General features: G+C 39.8%; 1 protein-coding gene across 1 annotated transcript in view; it reads right to left on the bottom strand.

The window, feature by feature from the left end:
• OSBPL8 (oxysterol binding protein-like 8) overlaps positions 1-20,881 on the bottom strand; it is a 58,063-nt gene that overhangs the window by 10,379 nt on the left and 26,803 nt on the right. Inside the window, exons 4-11 of the mRNA XM_008945997.1 lie at positions 19,634-19,704; positions 15,027-15,107; positions 14,065-14,166; positions 12,659-12,862; positions 8,022-8,106; positions 6,695-6,866; positions 1,937-2,171; positions 427-611 (exon numbers count right to left, since the gene is read on the bottom strand). Of these exons, the coding sequence (XP_008944245.1) occupies positions 427-611; positions 1,937-2,171; positions 6,695-6,866; positions 8,022-8,106; positions 12,659-12,862; positions 14,065-14,166; positions 15,027-15,107; positions 19,634-19,704 (1,135 nt within the window). The remainder of the gene's footprint in view (positions 1-426; positions 612-1,936; positions 2,172-6,694; positions 6,867-8,021; positions 8,107-12,658; positions 12,863-14,064; positions 14,167-15,026; positions 15,108-19,633; positions 19,705-20,881) is intronic.

Here is a 20,881-nt window from a genome sequence, read left to right as displayed (position 1 = left end):
TTAAAGAACTGGCCTCCTCATGTACAGAACTCAGAGCTGAATGGCATTTCAATTTACAGTCTTTAATTTATTAGCTGTGTTTGAGCAGGCAACTATAAATCTGAACAGAACTTAACAGTGTATTAAAAAGATTAACTGGGACCGTTTTACTGTTTAAAATATGCCTCTCAGAGAAAAAAATTTGCACTAACTTTGAGGAATCTTCTAACTTGTCTCCAAAAGCTAAACCAGAAATGTCTGCAACAATTGTTATTAAATTACTAAGGGGACCAGACTTCAGGGTGTACTATATGATTTCCCAGGCAGTTAGCTTTCACAAAACAAGGATATCTGATGGCTGATACATTGTCAGACATTTCAGTGCATACTGCTACCCAATTTTAGTTTAAAAAATGAGAACAAAACCTAAAGATAGGGGTGACTCACTCGGACAGAAAGTCTGCATGGTAGTAGTAATCAGACAGCTTGTCCAGGAAAGAACGAGGTTCCAAGATAAATGTAGGCAGTACAACCTTGGACAAGTCCATCCCTGGCCGGACTTGCTTCAGTAGTGTCCATATCAGACTTTTGTTTTCTTCTGACACTACTTCTGTCTGAGCAGCCTCCCCTGCCTAGGAGGAACAAAAAAAAAAAAAAATGCTTACAGAAAGGATAAAGAAAATAATCCTCCAGAATACAGGTCAACATATTCTAGTGATGCAATGAGAATGGAAAATGGATACTTAAAATGAACCACTCAGAGAAACTGAAGCAACTATGGGAGAAAAATGAAGTTTCTCTAAAAACACTTATGACATGTCTTTAATGAAGTATGTTAGATATACTATTCAGCATTAAAAACTGCATTTGTTTTCATCAGTCCTAAACCAGAAAAAATTGAGGTAGAATGTTGTTCAGAAATCCTCCCTTATTCCTTTCCTAGGCATCAAGTACATTACCCTGTACTCTCACGTGCAGGACTTCCGTAGCAAAGGGCTGCTCATTCTACCAGCTTTTCCCCACAATGAAAGCTGCCACCTTTACGTTTCTCACTGCCTTGATCAGTCAACAGGATTAGTGGTTTTCTTTAAGGAAAACCACTACTTACAGGTAAGGAGAAAACCAGCAGCCACACTCCAATACGTTCTTTTCTGTCCAAGAATAATCCTCCTCATAATCTCTTCCCAGAATAGCTCTAAAACACATACTTATGAATTTATTGTCAACTTAAACTCTTCAACTTTTCATAAACTACTGTTCTTCTAGGAACAATACTAGAAAGCAACAAAGCACAAATTATTTATGTCCAATAGGTACAATCTCACACAGTACTTCAGCAGAAAGTGGAGATTTGTAAAAAAACTCATCTCAATTTTTGATATTGAGTATTTTGTTATCTTTATAGCAAGTAAAACAAAAATCCCTGTCATTTGGTTGTGTAGACATGCAAGACAACCTGCAGAAACAGAATGGCAGCTCTGGGACATCATATTAGAATGCAGGGTGGCATCAGAAACACACCAAGCCTTCCACTGAATTCTGCAGACCCAATGGCTGCTTAACTCCTCTCTTACAGTACGAACAGAGGTGTCAGGTTGCATTAAAATCTTCAGCTTGATTTTTACTTGAAGAAGAGTTCAGGAGTAACAACAAAAAACAAACAGAAATAACAACAAAAGGATGGGTAGACACGTTCAGCTTCTGCTGCAGGTGGCCATTTCAAACTGAGCACCTTCTGTCTGAGCAGTATTCCAGACAATCTCATCTTGGTAAAAATCTCAGACACAAGTGCAAGAGTGGCAAAGCGGAGCAGAAAATGGGTGAACAGAACTTTTCATTACTGCTGAAAATACAAAAGCCAATCCTGTGAGTCAGCTGTCAACTGTAGTCTGACCCCTAAAATATCAGCTTTCTATTTGGAGAAGCTGCTTGCTCACTACATCAGCAGCACTTTTACCTCCCCAAGTTCTTCATGACTCTGTTCTACATAGGTAGTTTCCTTGATATCCATCGGCTCTGGGTCGATGTAGGAATCGTCTTGTCGCTCTGACGTGTCGCTGTCGCTTTCCTCGCTTTTCCCCAAGCCCTCGTTATCAGACTCCTCGTGGTCGTGGTCATTCTCCTTGTCAGATTTGTCAGAGTACGTATCTTGATCTTTAAAGTGCTGCCTTTCAATTTCACTGTCATTTAACCTACAAAAATATAAAGGCTAAATAAATCTTCAGCTTCACACAATAATTTTATGTTTCCAAGACAGGATCTTATTAAAACACACTCTAAAACTGCCAATATCAAGCCTAATCTGCCAGCAACGTCAAACTAGCTTTGCTGGAAACATACAGCGTGTACTCTTCTCGCTGAACTGTCAAATTCACCAAGTTTAGAATAGTTCCATTGGAAGAGACCTCCAACGGTCTTCTAGTCCAACTGCCTGACCACTTCAGGGCTCATCAACAGTTAAGGCATGTTACTAAGGCCATTGTGCAAATACTTCAAACACTGACAGGCCTGGAGCATTGACCACCTCTTGAAGAAGCCTGTTCCAGTGTTTGGCCACCCTCTTGGTAAAGAAATGTTTCCCAATGTCAAGTCTGAATATCTGCTCATGCAGCTTTGAACCATTCCCACATGTCCTATCACTGGATAGCAGGGAGACGAGATCAGCACCTCCATCTCTGCTCCTCAGGAAGCTGTAGAGAGCAGTGAGGTCATCTCTCAGCTTCCTGTTCTCCAAATCAGAAAAAAACCAAAGTTCTCAGCTACTCCTCAAAGGACATTTCGTCCATCAGCTTTGTTGCCATTCTCTGGGTACATTCAAGAACTGTCACATGATTCTTAAATTGTGGGGCCCAGAACTGCACACAATACTCAAGGTGAGGCCACACTAGCACTGAATACAGAGGGATAATCACCTCTTTTGACTAGCTGGTCATGCTCTTCGATGAACCCCAGGATGCAGTTTGTGCCCTTGGCTACCAAGGCACGCTGCATATTGCACCTACTGTCAACCAGCACCCTCACACCCCTTTCCGCAGGGCTCCTCTCCAAACACTCCTCTCCCAACTTATACTTGTGTCTGGTCTTACTCTGTTCCAGGTGCAGAAGCCAACACTTGTTCTAGTTAAATGTCATGCCACTAGTGACTGCCCAATGTTCCAATCTGTCTAGATTCATCTGCAATGCCTTGTATCCCTCAAGTGAGTCAACAGCACCTCCCAGTTTGATAATATTAACAAGCCTGCTAATGGTGTATTCAACTCCTGCATCCAGGACACTGATTAAAAAGTATTGAACAGAACAGGCCCTAGGATTGAGCCCTGAGGAATACCACTGGTGAATGGTTGCCAGCCAGATATAGCCCCACTCACTACTTTCCTTTGAGACCTGCCATTCATTCAGTTCTTCATAAGCCTGCTCACCTCACAGCTGGACAACTTGCCCAGAGGGATGCTGTGAAGGACAGTACCAAAAGCCTTGCTAAAATCCAGAAAAACTACACCCACTACCATCCTTTCATCCACTAGGCAGGTGACCTTATCCTGGAAGAATATCTAATTAGTTAAATAGGACTTTCCTTTGTGAACCCATGTTGACTGTATCCAAGGATTACACTGTTCTTAACATGTCTTTCAGTAGCACCCAGCACGATCCTGTCTATAATTTTTGAAGGTACTGAGGTCAGACTAACAAGTCTGTAGTTTCCTGGGTCCTTCCTCATACCCATCTTGTAAACTGGAATGATGTCAGCCAGCTTCCGGTCAGTGGGGACCTCCCTAGACTCCCAAGACCTTTGGTAGATGATCAAGAAGAGTCCTGTCAGGTGTCCACTAGCTCCTTCAGTACTCTGGGATGAATCCCCCCCCATGCCCCATTCAGCTGAACATTCAGCTGATACAACTGGTTTCTTACAATTTCAGTGTTGCCAAATAGTGTTGTCACTGCTCCTGAACTTGTGCTCCTCCAGCTCAAGAGGATCAGGCAGCCCAAAGTCTACTATTATTACGAAGGACTGAGGTAAAATAAAAGCATCAAATGTCTCTGCTTTTTCTTCGTCCCTGTGTTTCAGGTGACCATCTTCAACAGGTATCGGTCCCATGTTTTCCTTGGAGCTGCTCTTACTACTAAAGTACTTCAACTAGCTCTCAGTCACTAGCTTTAACCTTTCTTCTCCCTCTCCTGCCCACCCCATTAAAACCAGGCCTGCAGGTTCTGCTAGTTAAGCACACTGAAGACTTTTAGAATATGTTACATTCAAAGATCTACTTAATTAAACCATTAGTCTTAATTAGACTTAACAGTTGTAGCTAATTGCTGTGATTGTAATCTGGGCCAGCTGCTGATATTAAACTACTATTCATGAGTACAGCTCTCCAGCTGAATTGTACACTGCAGTTTTATTGTTTCCATGAGATAATAGAAGGAGCAAAACTATAGCTGAACCTGCTTGGTCATCTGATTGTGGCCTTGAATCTGGGCCACAGGAAATAGTTTCTGATAGTCTTCTGTGGTGGCATGACTGGCTTGGTAGATGAAGGGAGAGCAGTGGATGTTGTTTACCTCGACTTCAGCAAGGCTTTTGATACCGTCTACCGTAACATCCTCAGGAAGTGTGGGTTTAGATGAGTGGACAGTGAGGTGGATTGAGAACTGCCTAAATGACAGAGCTCAGAGAGTTGTGATTAGCAGCACAGAGTCTAGCTGGTGTCTGCTAGCTAGCGATGTTCCCCAGGGGTTAGTACTGGGGTCCCATCTTGCTCAACATATTCATCAATGACCTGGATGAAGGGACAGAGTGTACCCTTGACACGTTTGCTGATGATACAAAACTGGGAGGAGTGGCTGACACACCATAAGGCTGTGCTGCCATTCAGTGAGACCCCAACAGGCTGGAGAGCTGGGTGGAAGGAAACCTAATGAAGTTCAACAAGGGCAAATGTAGAGTCCTGCCCCTGCGGAGGAATAACCCCATGCACCAGTACAGGTTAGGGGCTGACCTGCTGGAAAGCAGATGTGTGGAGAAGGATCTGGGAGTGCTGGTGGACAAGTTAGCCATGAGCCAGCAGTGTGCTCTTGGGCCAAGAAGGCCAGTGGTACCCTGGTGTGCATTAAGAAGACTGTGGCCAGCAAGTGGAGGGAGGTCCTCCTTCTCCTTCCCCTCTACTCTGCCCTAGTGAGACTCCATCTGGAGTACTGTGTCCAGTTCTGGGCTCCCCAGTTCAAGAGAGACAGGGAACTACTGGAAAAAGTCCAGCACAGGGCTACAAAGGTGATTAAGGGACTGGAGCATCTCTCTTATGAGGAAAGACAGATGTGGGGCTGTGTAGCCTGGAGAAGACAAGACAGAGGGGATCTTATCAATGTTTATCTAAAGGGTGGGTGTCAAAAGAATGGGGCCAGACTCTTTTCAGTGGTGCCCAGTGACAGGACAAGAGGCAACAGGCACAAACTGGAACACGAGAAGTTCCATCTGAACATGAGGAAAACCAGCTTTACTGTGAGAGTGATGGAGCACTGAAACAGGCTGTCCAGAAAGGTTGTGGCTATTCAATATCTGGTGATATTCAAAACCCACCTGGACACATTCCTACGCAACCTACTCTAGGTGAACCTGCTTTAACAAGGGGGTTGGACTAGATGATCCCCAGAGGTCTCTTCCAATCCCTGCCATTCTGTGATTCTGTAACTTTTTGTGCTTTTCTCAGACTACCTATGCCAGAAAGAATTGCACTTCTCACAGTCTAGGTCTTCTGTCTCAAACACCTGTGTACTCTTCACAGCAGTACAAAGTTGCTGCCCACCCAGAAGAGAAAAAAGGGCAGCTAAATCTTCATGGGTGGGAGGGATTATGTGAAATAAATTCACATCCACCTGAAAGTACATCAAACTGGTGGAAGACTACCAAAAGAAACTGTACATAGCACAAGCTTCAGACTCAATTATTTCAAATAAAGGACTAAATCTTTTAAAGTTTCTAATGCCGTTTGCTGCATATGTCTGAACCAGAGTGTTAGAAAATGCCTTTCTTTCGGCATACTTGTTTAATAATATATTTCCACAAAAGCTTATGCTCCTAAAAACGTGGCTGAAAGTATTTATTGAAATAAACAGGGAGTTACTCAAGGTCTCAGACATTAACTGTCAGCAGGTGATACCAAATAATGGTATCAGTAGGTGACACAAAATTTCAACTTTTGTGCATTTAATGTAGTAGTAGGGTAACTAAATCATCATTTCTCCATCTGATAATTCAAAGCTGAAAATGCTGAAACCATTTAAATAACGATAGGATTATTCATTTTTTTTAACTAGAGAATAGCAACTTATATTTACATCCACTTGTATATATTACATGTAACTTTTGTCACATGTACTAAACTTCCTATTTTCAGGTGAAGCTAACAAGAGAGACTGACTTCAAGACACAAAAAAAAATTTAAAACTTTAACACTGCAACTGAGTTCTTAACCTTACTGATGTGATATGCAATGCTGAGTCCCTTGAGCCAAACTTTCCTCTGTACCCACTTTGCTTGAAAAAAAAAATAAAAATTTTGGTTTATCCACATACAATATAAAACACAGTGCAAATAAGGCATATAAAGAGAATTCAGGATCAAAAAGAACTGTGACCTTATGAAGAGATTCTCCCTATGGAGCAGCTATCACTACGAGGTTCTGCCAAAAGGACAATCAGGTTTAGTAATTAATTCACTTACGGCAAGTTTTCTCCACTGTGCAAGTTGTTAGCACGAAGCAGACCATAGAAAGAGACATGAGCACTGTCTGATGAAGAGTTCAAATCGTGCTCTTTACCTTCTCTAATCATTGTACGTTTAAGCAGACTTGAACATTTCAGTGCCAGCTCCAAAGCATCCATCCAACACCTGCCTAAAGACAAATTTACTATTAGACTAAAAATTAAAGATTTAAATGAACTATACAACTTCCATTTTCTAATTTCACAATCCTTTCAGGCCTGCTTCAAAGGCAATGTCAGAGTTGTTCCACGTTATGTGCACTGGATTTTATAATCTGGTGGGGACCTAAAAACAACTCACAGCTACCCAGCTCTGATACATGGGATGTTTCAGGGCAGGACAAGCAAGGTAAAGCATGATTCTCTTAAAGCAAATTTCAGCGTTGCTTCCTTAATGCAGGTATGGTTCCACCCAGGCCCAGACTGTTGAATTCCTCCAAAGTTGCCTGAAACTCTTCTCTAGTTTTGAGGACTAAGTTACTGCATCAGACAGCAAAATTTTCTCATGTAATACAACAACATTGTGGAAAAGGAACTATAATGATAGCATATAAATGCCATTTCAATATAAAATAGCAAACATTCTGATTTTTTTTCCCAAAAATTGGTTAAACAAATTTTTGTGTTCTTTCCACTCCTTATTTCTTCATTTCCATGCATCTAATCCATTTTTCCAATACAGACGGCAGACAGACTCCAATTTTTAAAGTCTGCAGGGGTATGCTTAATTAACTGGAAGGAAAGCAGTTGCTAAAAAGGTTACACAAAAGTCTTAAATTTTGTTTTCACGTTGTAACCTTTGAAGATGGTTGCACTGATATTGACTACCACCTTCCCAGTGATGAAGTGTGTTATAAAACTGTATTTTGAGGGAATTTTTACCACTAGGATTCAGTGCAACTGCTGCACTTTACAATACACAAATACTTGCATTAGAAGGAAAGTATGTCCACATTATACTGCTTTAGAAAGGAGCTAACCTAAGTATTTAGACAGACACTAATATAGTTGAAACTGGAATAAGCCCTTCTACTCCTCTGCTCAGCCAATACAAGGCAACAGCAGGGAGTTCACTGGCAGTTTCTTCAGGTCAAAATTTTCCTTTAACACCTGTGGAAAAACTAGTAGCGCCAACAACAAAGCTGAATGCATTAAGTTAAGGAAGAACCTTAACAACAAAAACTGCAATCACAAAACCATAACAGACATGGTAAGGTAGTGAAGCCATCTATTTCTAGTAACTATCTGTTGTCACTGCAGAAAAAAACACTTAAGTAGCTATTTACCATCTGATTCTGAAGCGGCTCGGATGATCAAATAACTGCTGGGCAATGGCTGAGTTATAGAACCGACTGCTTCACCTTTGGGACCCTTGAAATACACAAAACAAGCAACAGCATCAGATATTTTAATTGTTTTACCATTTACCATTCAATGTAATAATAAGCTGACACACTGCAGGGCTATTTACTCTCACTCAGCAACATCTAATGAAGACATGAATGGAAAGATGGACAGCCCTCTTTTACTGGGTTTCTTCTCCAAAGATTTCATTCTAAGCACAGCTCCCAGTCCAACCCCACTTTAAAATGAACGGTCTTTGGGATTCAAATAATTTTTGGTGGGGTTTTTTTTTGGTAATTCAGACTTGGCATAGTAAGTTGGAAATGCTCTGCTGATGCTACTTATAGCAAGACGACAAAAGCATCAAAAGGAATGCCACAGAAAAGTCACCCTCTGGGGATTCCTGCAGATGGGTGTAGCAAAATCACAGGGGACAAGCTATTCCTCTTTAGCTCAATACTTCAGCCAAAGACGTAAGATTGAGAACAAGCAAAACAAAAGACATGTAAATTTGCTCTCATAAGCCACCTTACAGACAACAAATGCTGCCAAGTATAAGACCCCATATTTGTACAGCAACTGGGTCTTCCCTCTTCAGCCCCATTAATTCTTGATGGGGATCCTCTCAATTCCTACAAGGATGCCATGGTTCATAGAACAGAGACACGAGAGCAAGCTGAACACTTGGAGAGAATGAGAGGCCCTCTTCAGTGATCCACCTCATGCTTATTTTACATGACCGTGTGTTTGGTGTCTCAGCAGCATCCTACACTCCAGAACTGCATGACTTTTGCCTCTTCAGAAGACAGATGAGTCAATTGATACTTAAATGGAAATAACTTTTACCCAAACATTATGGATTGCTGTGGAAACAATTTTATCCTCTCTCCCTTCCTTCCTCCCCTTCAACCTTTCTACTCATCCAGTAGCCAACTCCACAACATATTTAGGTGCCTAACTGTATAATCGGCATTTAAATAAGAATCAAAAGACAAGATGGTGCCCAGGCCATTAAAGACATTTAGATGCTTAAGTGTCTCTATAAAGGGTATCAGCAGGACAACGTGATATTATGTTCAACCAAAAGACATGCAGAGGATCTCAAATGCCAAAGTTTAATTTTCACTGTGTAGTTCTTTACATTCCAAATTTAAAAAAAAAAAATCCAAAAGACCTTTCCATTTCTGTCAAGCTTCATTTTGGAATAAAATGCTAAACAACCATTTCATAGACCCTTCAAAAAAGTTTTAACTATGGTAACTTTAAGACAACTGATAGGCAAAGAGGGCTGTATTAAACATACTTGAAGCTGTCATTGAAAGCTGGGTTAAACCTGCCTAACTGATGTGTTAACACATTTCGGTCTTGACTGATTTCCCCCAGAGAAGCCTGATGAAAAGCCAGTACAAGGCTTAGAAGAAAGAACTGGAAAGGCAGCAGAAGTCTTCAGCAAAAGCAGATAAAGGCAGATATTTTAGAAGCAAGCAAATGAAACAGCCAGAACATTTCTGAGGGTGAGAGGCAGGTAACGAGGAGTCTTGGTGACACTTAAAATACCAATACAAGCAAGCTAGTGCTGGTGTAAATGATGTTCAGAAACTCCTGAATAGTCAGTAACAGCAATTTGAGTGTTAGAAAACAAGATCCTAAACCTCAGTTACCCTCCGAGCGAGTAGAAAGGTGCACCTAACAAAGGTGACTGGTAAAGCAGCAGCAGGGGGACTAAGGGTTACCAGGTAACCAGGGGTTACTCCCCAGAAACAGAAGGGACAATCCCATGCATGAGCACTCCACGCCCTGTGGGTGGGCAGGCAGGGAAGAGGTCTTGATCTCACCAGGCCCTTGGGGAGGGGAGAACACAGAGGCAGGGGTGGGAGAGGTGCTGGGGTGCTGAGGAGAAAGGACAACAGCATGGTGCATCACCACTGTGCAAAGGCCTCGGCCGCCACAAGTCCTCAAAACTCTTGGGTCACAGGATGCAGACTAAGGGTAGATCTCTCCCCATGAGATCTCCCCTTCAGGATTATACCGTGGGCATCCAGGGTACGCTCCTTTACTCTATACCAAACAAGTAAAATTTTGAAATGGAGCATGGTTTTGGTGTTTTGTTTTGATTTTTCTTAATGCAAGGAATCTATAGTCCCCTGGTGTTTTCACAACACACTGATCAAAACTGACCGAATAATTTCCAGCAAACATTTCAGTAGGTTGGCTTACTTTGGAATAACTGCTTGTGGATCTTGATTTCCTGTAACTGATTACTGTTCCAAAAGCACTGGACATTTTTCTTTGCTATTACCAACTATGGATTCAAAAATCAATTTTCATTATGTTATTGTTCTGTACAAGACAGACATTGGTTTCCATTTGTTAGGCGACTTTATTTGAACTTTCTCTGTTCCTGACAGAATGATGGTAGAACCACTCCAATCAAGGTAATGGGCAAGTTAAAAATTCCACTACATTAAAAAGAAAAAGCTTTGAAGTTTACTTTCTACAGAATATTCATGCCAATAAGACTCAAATGCCATGAAGATTCAGAGAAAGCAATAAAAAATGTTAAGCAGTTACACCTGACTAAATTTATTAATGAAAAGTTGTTTGCAGCAACTTTTCTAGTGACTAAGTTGAGCGACCTGAAATGGCGCCAGGACGGGCACAGGAGGAAGACAGAAGAAGGTGCAGTGCATTGGCTACCTCAGAGTGCAGGAGGAACATCAAAGACCACAGCAGCAGGCTTCAGGTGACTGGCCACAAACTACTGCAGAAGAGAATTTGCAGCCTGCCAGGAGGTTACAGTACAGTAAGTGTGTTCAAGTGAGAAAATCTCCTGCAGTACTTAGACCTGTGTAAATGTTTCTTGCAATGTCATCTTCCTGCCCTAACTGCAAACAAAGCTCACTTTGCCTTAGACTTCAGGCTCCTTCTTGTAAATCTACTCTGTAAATCAGTCAATTGCTATTACACTTAAGAAAAATTTGCCTCATGATAATAAATCCGTAACTAGGGTGTTATAATTGACAAGGTAAACATGGCAGAAAACGGTTTCAAAATTCAAGGCCTTTCAACTAATTAAATCCAGTAATTCTCAACTGCAAATAGCCATACCAAAATGAACAAACGCAACTCCAGCTCTCAGCACATTTAGAATGGACAATATCAACTTGTTCAGGTTCAAAATGTGACCTACCTTAAAAAAGTAAAAATCTGGTGGGGCATGTCCTCTAAATTCTAAATATCTAGTTAAAAAAACAAACAAATCCATTTCTCATTGCCAAGCAATAAAGAAATATAAGACTGATTTGTGATCTTCTGTAGACAGGCCACCACTTTGCAGTGTATGTATACACGTTCATAAATAAAGCACATGAACACCAAACCCTGCAGTTTTGAAAAAGGATATAAAGTTTGTGTTCTGCAAATGTGAGATGACCACTAATTAGTGAAAAGACCTCCCAAGCAATACTAAAATAAAATCATTCAAAAGCAACTACCAAAGATTTGATCCAAGTTTGGTAAATTTAGATAGCATTGATAATGACAACAATTCAGAAAGAACCCAAACAAACATCAGGAATTACACTAGCTGACTGACTTCCCAGTCTGAGATAAAGAAGACAAAAATCAATGCAGTGTATTCTACAGATATGACAGTGTATCTCTAGCAATTTAAGATTCAGAAGACACAATCGCACAGTTATTAGCTATCTTAACGTGTGCTGCAGAGGACATAATTAACTTATCATGACAAGCTTCCTAATATTGTACAGTAATTTCATATAAAGCAAGATGCCATTTTGGGAGGTAAATATGTTCACTTGTGTTGTGCTTCCCCACCCCCTCTCCATATGCAAACACAAAACAAGGACTACAATAGTTTGCTTACTAGAGCATAAGCAGTGAGTGATAGCAAACATGGAAGATCCTTATGAGAAACTGAAATAAACCTTTGCTGTGCAGAACTCACTGTGCTTCTCACCACTTACAGGTAAGAGCTGCTCACAATATTACGCCATGTATGACAAAGCAAACAGACACCAGAACTGTAGGAAAACATCTTTCTAAAACTCTAGTCAAAAAGGAACACAGTTGTCTAGCAAGTTGCAATATAAGCTACTATTGCTCAGTGAATTAATTTGAATTTCTACTCTTATAAGCAAATTGAGCTAGGCTGACATTTTATTATATGAATATAGGGCTGGAAGCTAAGAAATACTCATGGCACATCTCAACTCATTTTAGCAAATCACTTCTCTCCTTAATTTCTGAGATTCAATTGATGTAAAATACAACATGATACACTCAGTCCTTCTGCTTACATCATTGCCAGTGATGGCATTAACCTCTTTAATGGCATCTCCCTGCATACCACACTTCTGAAACTACCTAAGTAGACAGAGCAGCATAAATCAAATACTGTTTGTGATAAAGAAGACTAGATGTTGGAGGCTTATATTCAGAATAAACAAACTATTAAAGCTATAAGAGAAAATAAAATTCAGCTTTTCATTAAAGTTGTCTTTGCCTATAACTGGCTAATGCTAGTCATCTGTTAAGAAACATATGTGCTACTACTAACCTTTATAGCCCATATGGACTGCTCCAAAGGATGAAAAAGTTTGAAACAAAAGCCATCTTTTTTAGAAGGCCTCTCAATGAGTTCACAAGCGTTCAGGAGCACTGTTCCTACCCACTGGCCATTTTTGGGGGTTTTGTAAACAAGCAACACTCCTGGTTTCAGTACACACCACAGTTTGGTCCAGCTTTTCAAGGTACCACGAATCTAGAAGATAAATAGTTAGTTATCTCTCAGTGAAGCAAAAACCAAAACCATTCCCCTTAAATTGAAAATTGAAAAGGAAATTATTTGTTAGTTTTCACTTCAAGCAAAGTTTTATCAGGTTTATCAAAGACAATAAAAAGGTACAATTTCAGTGCTCACTCTTCTCTTTTTTCTTGATGAATGCTTATTCTACAAATGCGTATACAAACGTCCAGACATGGGAAGCAGGAAAATTCACCTGCAACCTTCATTAATTTTCCTATCTGGAACACATAACACGAGCATGAAAAGAGGATAATATTTGGAAGCACAGCTTCTCTGAAAACAGGGTAGACATCTGACAAGAAAAATAGAATATTCACAAAATAACTTAGAGGTACTTGGATTTCTTAAGTAAAACCCCTTAGAACAGCTGTTAGTTTCAACCCACAAGTGAAAAACAAGATCCTTTCAAGTGCCTGAATTTGCACATCTGATTAGACTGCTTACATTGATTCTGTCAAGTCTGGATTCTAATTACTTCCATGCCCGTAGGACTGAATGCCAACTTGAGCTCTGAGCAATGTTTTAGACCATTTAGATTGATTTTTGCAAAAACTGGAGAAACTTTTTCAGACAAGATATTGTTTGGAGCCGACTATAAGAACAGGTAAAAGATTTTTTTCTTTTACAATTTCCAAGGATTATATTTACAATTTCCAAGGAACTATATACAAATACACAAACTACACTACTGCTGATGACACTGATTGCTGTCTTTGAGGAATTAATTCCTCACCTTTTGTACAGTATTAGAGGGCAGCTATCTCTTGAGACAAAAGTTACCAGCAATACACAAATAAATCTGTATCCAAATATCTAATATGACTGAATAATTTTCCCTATTGTTACAGAAGTAGCAGAGCTTCAGTGCAAAGTGTAAAATAAAAAGGATAAAATAAGAATTGTAGAGCCAACTCATCTAAAGCAAATGGCTATAAACACAAGATGCATGTGCCTATGGTGACTGCAGTAAGTGGGAGCTAGTTTCCTCTATTATTCCCCTAGGATTTGAGCACAAGATATCCTGGGATGCAATTAGTGGCTGCTGTGCTTGTAGAAGAACATTAACAGCAAGTAAACAATTGAGCCTTTTCTATTCTGGTCAGAAAGCCACGGCAGCTGGTACATCTTCAACTTGGGTCTCACACTTGGATTCTGACCTTCAACCAGTCAGCCATAACAATAACTGATGGGTCTGTGATGGTGCTAAGTAATTCTTTTGTAGCTCTCTTTTTTTCTTCTCTGTAATTTTTCTTTTGAACCTGTAAATAATAAAAAAAAAATAATTACGATGCCATAGCCATAAGCCAGTAATCAGAACACAAAAGGCATCTACCAATACAAGCTGAGAAAAAACCTGCTAAAATAAATTTGCAATACAGACACAAAGAACTAGCTTTAAAACGCAGTACTTGACTTGGAGTGAACAACTATTTTGTGCTCCATTTCAAAAACAGCTATGAGGTAACCAATTTCAGATTCTTCTGCAATTTGCTTTTAAGACTGAGGACTTTGAAACTCCTGTTAGAATCACAGGGGGAAAAACAGGCAAATAAACATACCTCCTCCCCTGCTTCCTTTCCCAGTGTCAAGTACAAAACTAAATTTGGGCTAGATTCAGATTTACAGGTGCATTATCTGATCAGCAATCTTTATGCACCAATTATTTCCCTTTCCCAGTAGAAATCTGTAGCTCCCTCTGTTAGGGACAAAGAATTTTACGTCTCTGATATCTTCCAAACAGTGGAAATTGGTCTTGCTACAACACAGGGGGAAGAAAGCAATAGAAAAGGATACTGCATGCAGATTGTAGTTTTGATAATTCAATTTGTCATTTCATTGCATGTAGATGTCCTGAGGTCTCTCTCAACCTGAATTATCCTATAATCTTCTGAGTTATCCTACAATCTTGTGTCATCCTAAAGACCACATTATAGAAGCCCATGCTTAAGTAACAATACAATAAGATTTGAAGAGAATCAACACTGCAACTTCTCATAATACCTAAATATTCCACAGGTCTTCTCACTACTTGGCATTTTTATGCCATATCGTTAGAGAATACGATAAAGTACGCAGCTGCATTAATTGTCTCTGAGGAGTTACTTGGAAATTAATTCACCTTGAGAGATTCTTTTTTCGTAAGCTTGCTTGAAGATAAAGAGATGTCCTTCTCAGAGCCATTGAAAAGCTTGGATTCAGACTGAAATCCACAAAATGCATAATAAAAAATTACAAGAATGTATTACTGTTGTTGGCACTTTAGAGAGTGTTTGAAGTATACAGTTACATTTATAAGGTTCCCCTTCCCACTCATTTCTCTAGTGTTTCTCACACTGAAAAAAACCAAACAACGCAAAACTAAAACAAACCAACCACAACTTGTAACATGAGCTGTTCACCACTTGTTTATGGAGTCTTTTTTTCATAAGGGTTTTATGGAAGAGAAGTCTGAGATTCCTCCGGAAAAAGATGAACAACATACAGTAAATATTTAGCCCATGTTAGCCTCTTACTTGGTATGTCATGGTCTCAACTAGTTTGGTATTATTTTAGCAGGGAGAGATTTTAGGAGACTCCTGGTGTTTAAACACAGAAGTCATTCCCAGGATATACTAATCTCAATGTCTTCATTCATAACTTGACAGCTCCTTCACATGGATTGCTATACAGGCACTTACCCCATGGCCCATGAAGGAAAACAGCCTCTTCAATCTCAGATGCAGTGCTATGTAAGTCAGAGTACAAGTGACCACTAACGGCACCCGTTCTGCTCCTTCCTCCCTAATACCATGCTCTGATGACTTCACAAGTCATCTTGAAGAAGCTCACAGTGGTGATAGACAGGGGAATGAGACTTGGGTTTGATGAAACCCAAGTCCTTGCTCACAGCAGCACAATATGCTGCCTCAGCACCACATGATTTCTCTTTCCTGCCTCTCCACACAGCCTGTAATGTTCAAAGTTTATTCCTTGGTACCTGTTGCCTAGTAGTTGAAATGGAACTGGAGCCATCAAAATACAGGGAATGAGATACAAAGCTCTTAAAAAAAAAAAAAGTAGTCTTAAAAAAAGTCTGTCTCAGAGTTATGTCATTCCTACTGCAAGTTAGAGAACACTGAGTAGGCATCCACCATACAGACACTTCAGATAAATTACAAAGAGTTGCCTTTCCTTGTGCACTGAAACATAAGCCTAATGGACCCAAAATAGTTTGGGTTCTTTTTTTTTTTTTTTTGACTAGGCAAGGACAGGGGAAAAAAAAAAATCAATGTAACCTTTCAAACTCTAAAAAATCAAGGACAGTTTAGGAAAACTGCTGCCCAAGCTGTTCAATATTTCTGGCTGGTCTTTTCAAGTCTCAAACTATAATGCAAAGTCTATTCATCAAATTGCTGTTTTGGAATGCTACAAAATGAGAGTAAAAAAATTGGCAAGTTTTGAGGAAGTTTACTGAAACAGTAAAACCAGTGCACTTGAACACTCTTAATTACTTAACAATCAAGCCAAGCCAAAGAGACAAAAATTAAAGATTTACAAGTGGAATAAAACTTTAACTTTGATCCTACTTTGATGCCTTTAACTCAGAATTATGATTTTACAGGAGTCTACTTGGTGTCAAAAAAGTCTGTGCAATAACTGGAAAAAAGTAATTTTATCTCAAAACTATTTCAGCGATAAGTAAATGTTCTCTAACTTCCATATACATCTTGGAGAAATGAAGGAAACCTCTCCATTTTGTACTAAGGATGAGTTTTTAACACTCAATATTTAGCTTTAAGACAAGCATATAACTTGAAGTTTCAATTTCTCTGCCTAGAAGTTTAAGGAGATGCAGTACTTGTACTAACAGAAGAGAAAAAAATGCTTATCCCTGTCACATAAGAAGAGGTAACGAACTCGTTACGCAAGCTATAATGAGGCAAACTACAGAAAACATTCATAAATATTCCAGTCACTGGCTAACAGAAAGCTAATGCAATCTAAAGGTCACAAAGGCTTCAAACCAGTAATTTTCACAGGTTACAAAACCTCACTTTCTCAGTATCTCAGTTTCAAAGCTCACTAGTATGATATTAAGTAAAACTCCATATTTACCTGTCCCATAGACTGAGACAGATCAGTGATCTGTATATTTTTAAGCTAGTAACTTTCTCCGTGCTACATCCACACCAAGTAGATGGGATTGAAATTCAGAAGAAAACATTTTAAGAGAACCTGCTGCAACTCCCAGTGAGGTACACTCAGTACCAGATTCTAAGCAAGTCTCATGATCACTGATTTTCCACCCTTATTTAGAAAGAAGGGCTGCTACTTTACCTCCACATCTGTGACAGACATTTACTATTTTCTGTTAGCCTGAACTTTATTTTTGGATTATAAAGAAACCATAAAAGACCCACATGCAGTAATTGCAAAAACACAGATGAAGAAAAATACACATTAGAAGACATAGGAATATTGGTCTCATCTGTAATAGTAGAAAGACAAACAAAAGTAGCAGCAAAGCACACAAAGACTTAAGACCCTGGAAAGATGCAAATCAAGAAACACAAACAAGGAAGAGAAAATAAAATGGATAGTCAAAAATAAATTATTAACAGTCTGAAATAAACCCAAGTTAAAAGAGATATTAACAACTTGATTTCCAAGTCAAAAATGATTTAGCAGTTTCTGGACCAACATCAATATTTTGGTCAGATGCAAGCTGGATGGTAAAGCATAATTCCTTTATCTACCTGACAAGTGAGGCTCAAGGACCCAGTAGGGTGAAAGATGTAAAGTTCTGTGATTCCATGTCAGATGTTAAGACACCAACAGCTTGAAATGCTAAAACCCACAAAACTGCAGCATCAGCTGAAACTAACCTGCTCACCCCACTGCCAATTCTGATGACACCATTTAAGCAGGGAAATGTTGCTGTAATCTGTAAGTCACTTTGATTTCAGTCACCTAATCATTTAGTATCTTCTTAACGTTTCTCTTTAAGGCTCTGGCACATGAAATACTGCAGAAAAATTTGTGTCAAGACCTTGAGTGCAATCCCTCTGCCTCCGAGGGGTGCGTCTGCCTGTGCCCAGGGCCAGCTCGGACTGACAGCTCTGCAGTGCCAACCCTGCAGCAGGCGGCTGTGGACAGAGCTGCAGGCATCTCCCCCACCTCCCCTGGGAGCTCCCTTCGTTCCAGCTCAGGTCCCCCCCTTCCCCTACAGACCAGCTGACGCCTGCTGCACCCGGACAATCTGTTAAGGGTCTGTTAACACTTTTGTCTCTGTAAAAAAGCAGTGGACATCCCAGCAGAAAACAGAAAAGCAGACAGCTGGGTAATTTAAAGCTTTTAAACTCTATCCTGTAACAATGTTTAAGTAAGAGAATCAAGTGAACTTAGCTATTGCATTTAGTGATCAAACCATACATGGCCTTCCCCTTGCAAAATGCAGTCTTCCCCTCTTTAATCTTTATCGTCTTGAAGACAAAAAGGCACCTGTTTCATGTGACATAAACTTGAAAATGTTTCCTTTCTGGAATTGTACATTCTCAATATATAAAAATCTCTAGATAAAAATTCAGTGCGTCGACACCAGACACTTTTGCTGACCAAAATGTTCACACGCTCCAAGAGTTACCATGTGCTAACAAATAGAGAAGATTTCATCAGAGCAGCCTATACAATGTCTTATAACTGTACTCTAAAAAATTTAAAAGGGTTTGGGAAAGGAGAAGATAGCTATGGTCGATTTTTCTCTATGCTACTCAAATGACTTTTTACACAAATCTCTCATAAGTATCTACTGCTTCAATACCATCAGAAAAGAACATTTTATTCTGAATAAGAATGCTACTACGAACCAGTTGTGTAAGTAATTGTGATTAGAACAAAACACAGATCTGGAGACAAAAGTCCTGGAATCACTACATAAAAAAAAAGTCTTTTTGGTTGCTCAGGCAGTTCATGTTTTCTTCCTTTTTAAAGTTTAGTCACCTCAAGATGCTGTGGTTAGGGTGACTGCAGTGTCCATCTCCCAGCTCCACTTTGGATGGTCTCAGTTTTCACTACATTTCAGTGAACCTTCTTGGGACTGCACAACGATGATTACGAATTAGTTTGGCCCCCTCCTTTTCTGTTTCTAGTATCGAGACTACCAGAAAGCACCAACATGCATAGCAACTGTAACTAATTTAATACTCTGCTGAGCATGCTTTCCCCCACACTCTCATTTCCTCAAGGAATGGGCCATTATACTTGAATTCTGAGGCACATAAGCCCTTGCAACAGACAGGACAACAGATTACGCTTCACTGTTTTACTCTGGCAGTTTAAGCCATTAAACTAAACCTTTTCCAATTACAGTTTCCTTAACTTGTTTATAAGATGATTTGCTACAGCTCTGTGAACAGCATCTTCACCTACAGCTTAAAAGGATTTAAAATTCTATTCCATAGCAGAAGTTTGCCTCGATCCATCATTACATTCGGTCAGGCAACATCCCACCCCAAGATCACAGTGGAAGAACTTGAAGTTTTATTTTCACTAATTTGAACTGTAGATTTTCGTGTAGTATCATCCTGACAACTACGTTAAGAAATTCTTTATCTCTTGCTGAATCTGCAGAGTGATCTTCATGATTATCTACAACAAAAAACTAAATACATCTGCATTAAATTAAAAATGCAGAACTCCTTTGCACACTAACGTTTTTAAGGCACATTAGGAGGCTGCTTTCCTTACCTTGCTTTTTGACATAGAATGTCCTGTATCCTCTTTACTTTGTGACACATCTTCCTTCCCCTTGTCAAAACCTTAAAGAAAAGACAGCATTGTTTTAAATTATTTGAAGATATTAACATTTTATGAGCTGGTGTTTGTAATAAACTTGCAAATTGTGTTTAGCATTTCAAATTAGCATTTGAAATTGGATTTTCAAACAATGTATAGGTATCAGTCCACCACATCAGTTGAAAGCATACCAGGTCCTAAAATGTAAACTAATTTAATACCCACTAACGAGTGGGAACAGTCCACTGTATTTGGATAGTGCTGCACCTGATCCAATAATCTGCTGAACTGTAAATACGGTGTGCAAGCTTTTGTCCTTGTATCTTCTCATTCTCACCTACCTGCATATGCAGAGCAGAATAGTAAATAAAGCCTTTTCTGTTATTTTCATTTCTGTAGCTAGATGTAATTGTTAAATACCACCTACATGAAAGCAAATCTAAAAAAATTATCAAGACTGGCCATCAAGTTTTTTAAGAAAATGGAAACGATTTCTTATGTTAGCCTTGAATTTATACTTTCAATGTGACGCCACATAAGCATAACTACAAGGCTTTATATTAAAACAGTTGTCAAATCCCACATTTAGCTTCTGCGACTCACCGTACAAACCCCACCACACCTTCCCAGTATCCAAAAAGCAAAGGGAGACCATGGCTGTAGCCAGTGTACAAGTGACAGAGGAATCGGGGGTCACAAGAGGCGTTAGCGCTGCCGTGATGTGCCACAGAACGTGCACGGAGAACCCAGCACCCTCTTCAGGTAAAATAACCTCCTCTGGTTATGAGACAGAACATCCCAGTGATCCATTTCCTTGGGAGATGGCGGTGGTAGCATAAATCGGTTGTAAACAGGAATAAAACAAATTTCACAACACATTTATCTGAGAAAGTAAAAATGCCACCATTCGCATGCCCTCCAGACAGGAGGAAGATAAATACGAAGTCATTAATGAATTTTGGGAACAACCCATGCAGCTGAGAAGCTTCACACGGCTCCCACAGAGGCACTCGAGAGCTTCAGCCCACCAGAGGGCACTCCTCCCGCAGGTGGATGGCACCAACGGGCACCAAAACCTCTCCCGAGCTTCCCCTGGAACATGTTCCGACCTTTCCAACTAAAATAGGAACTCCAATCTCTAAAATGAGATTTATCAGAGAAACAGCTTGATTTCACATTCCTCACGGAACTGTGTGTAGG

Source organism: Merops nubicus, unplaced genomic scaffold (genome assembly GCF_000691845.1).
Source record: "Merops nubicus isolate BGI_N331 unplaced genomic scaffold, ASM69184v1 scaffold12938, whole genome shotgun sequence".
Taxonomy (NCBI): Eukaryota; Metazoa; Chordata; class Aves; order Coraciiformes; family Meropidae; genus Merops; species Merops nubicus.
The sequence above is the reverse complement of the archived record's forward strand: the minus strand, read 5'-3'. Positions and strand labels throughout refer to the sequence as shown.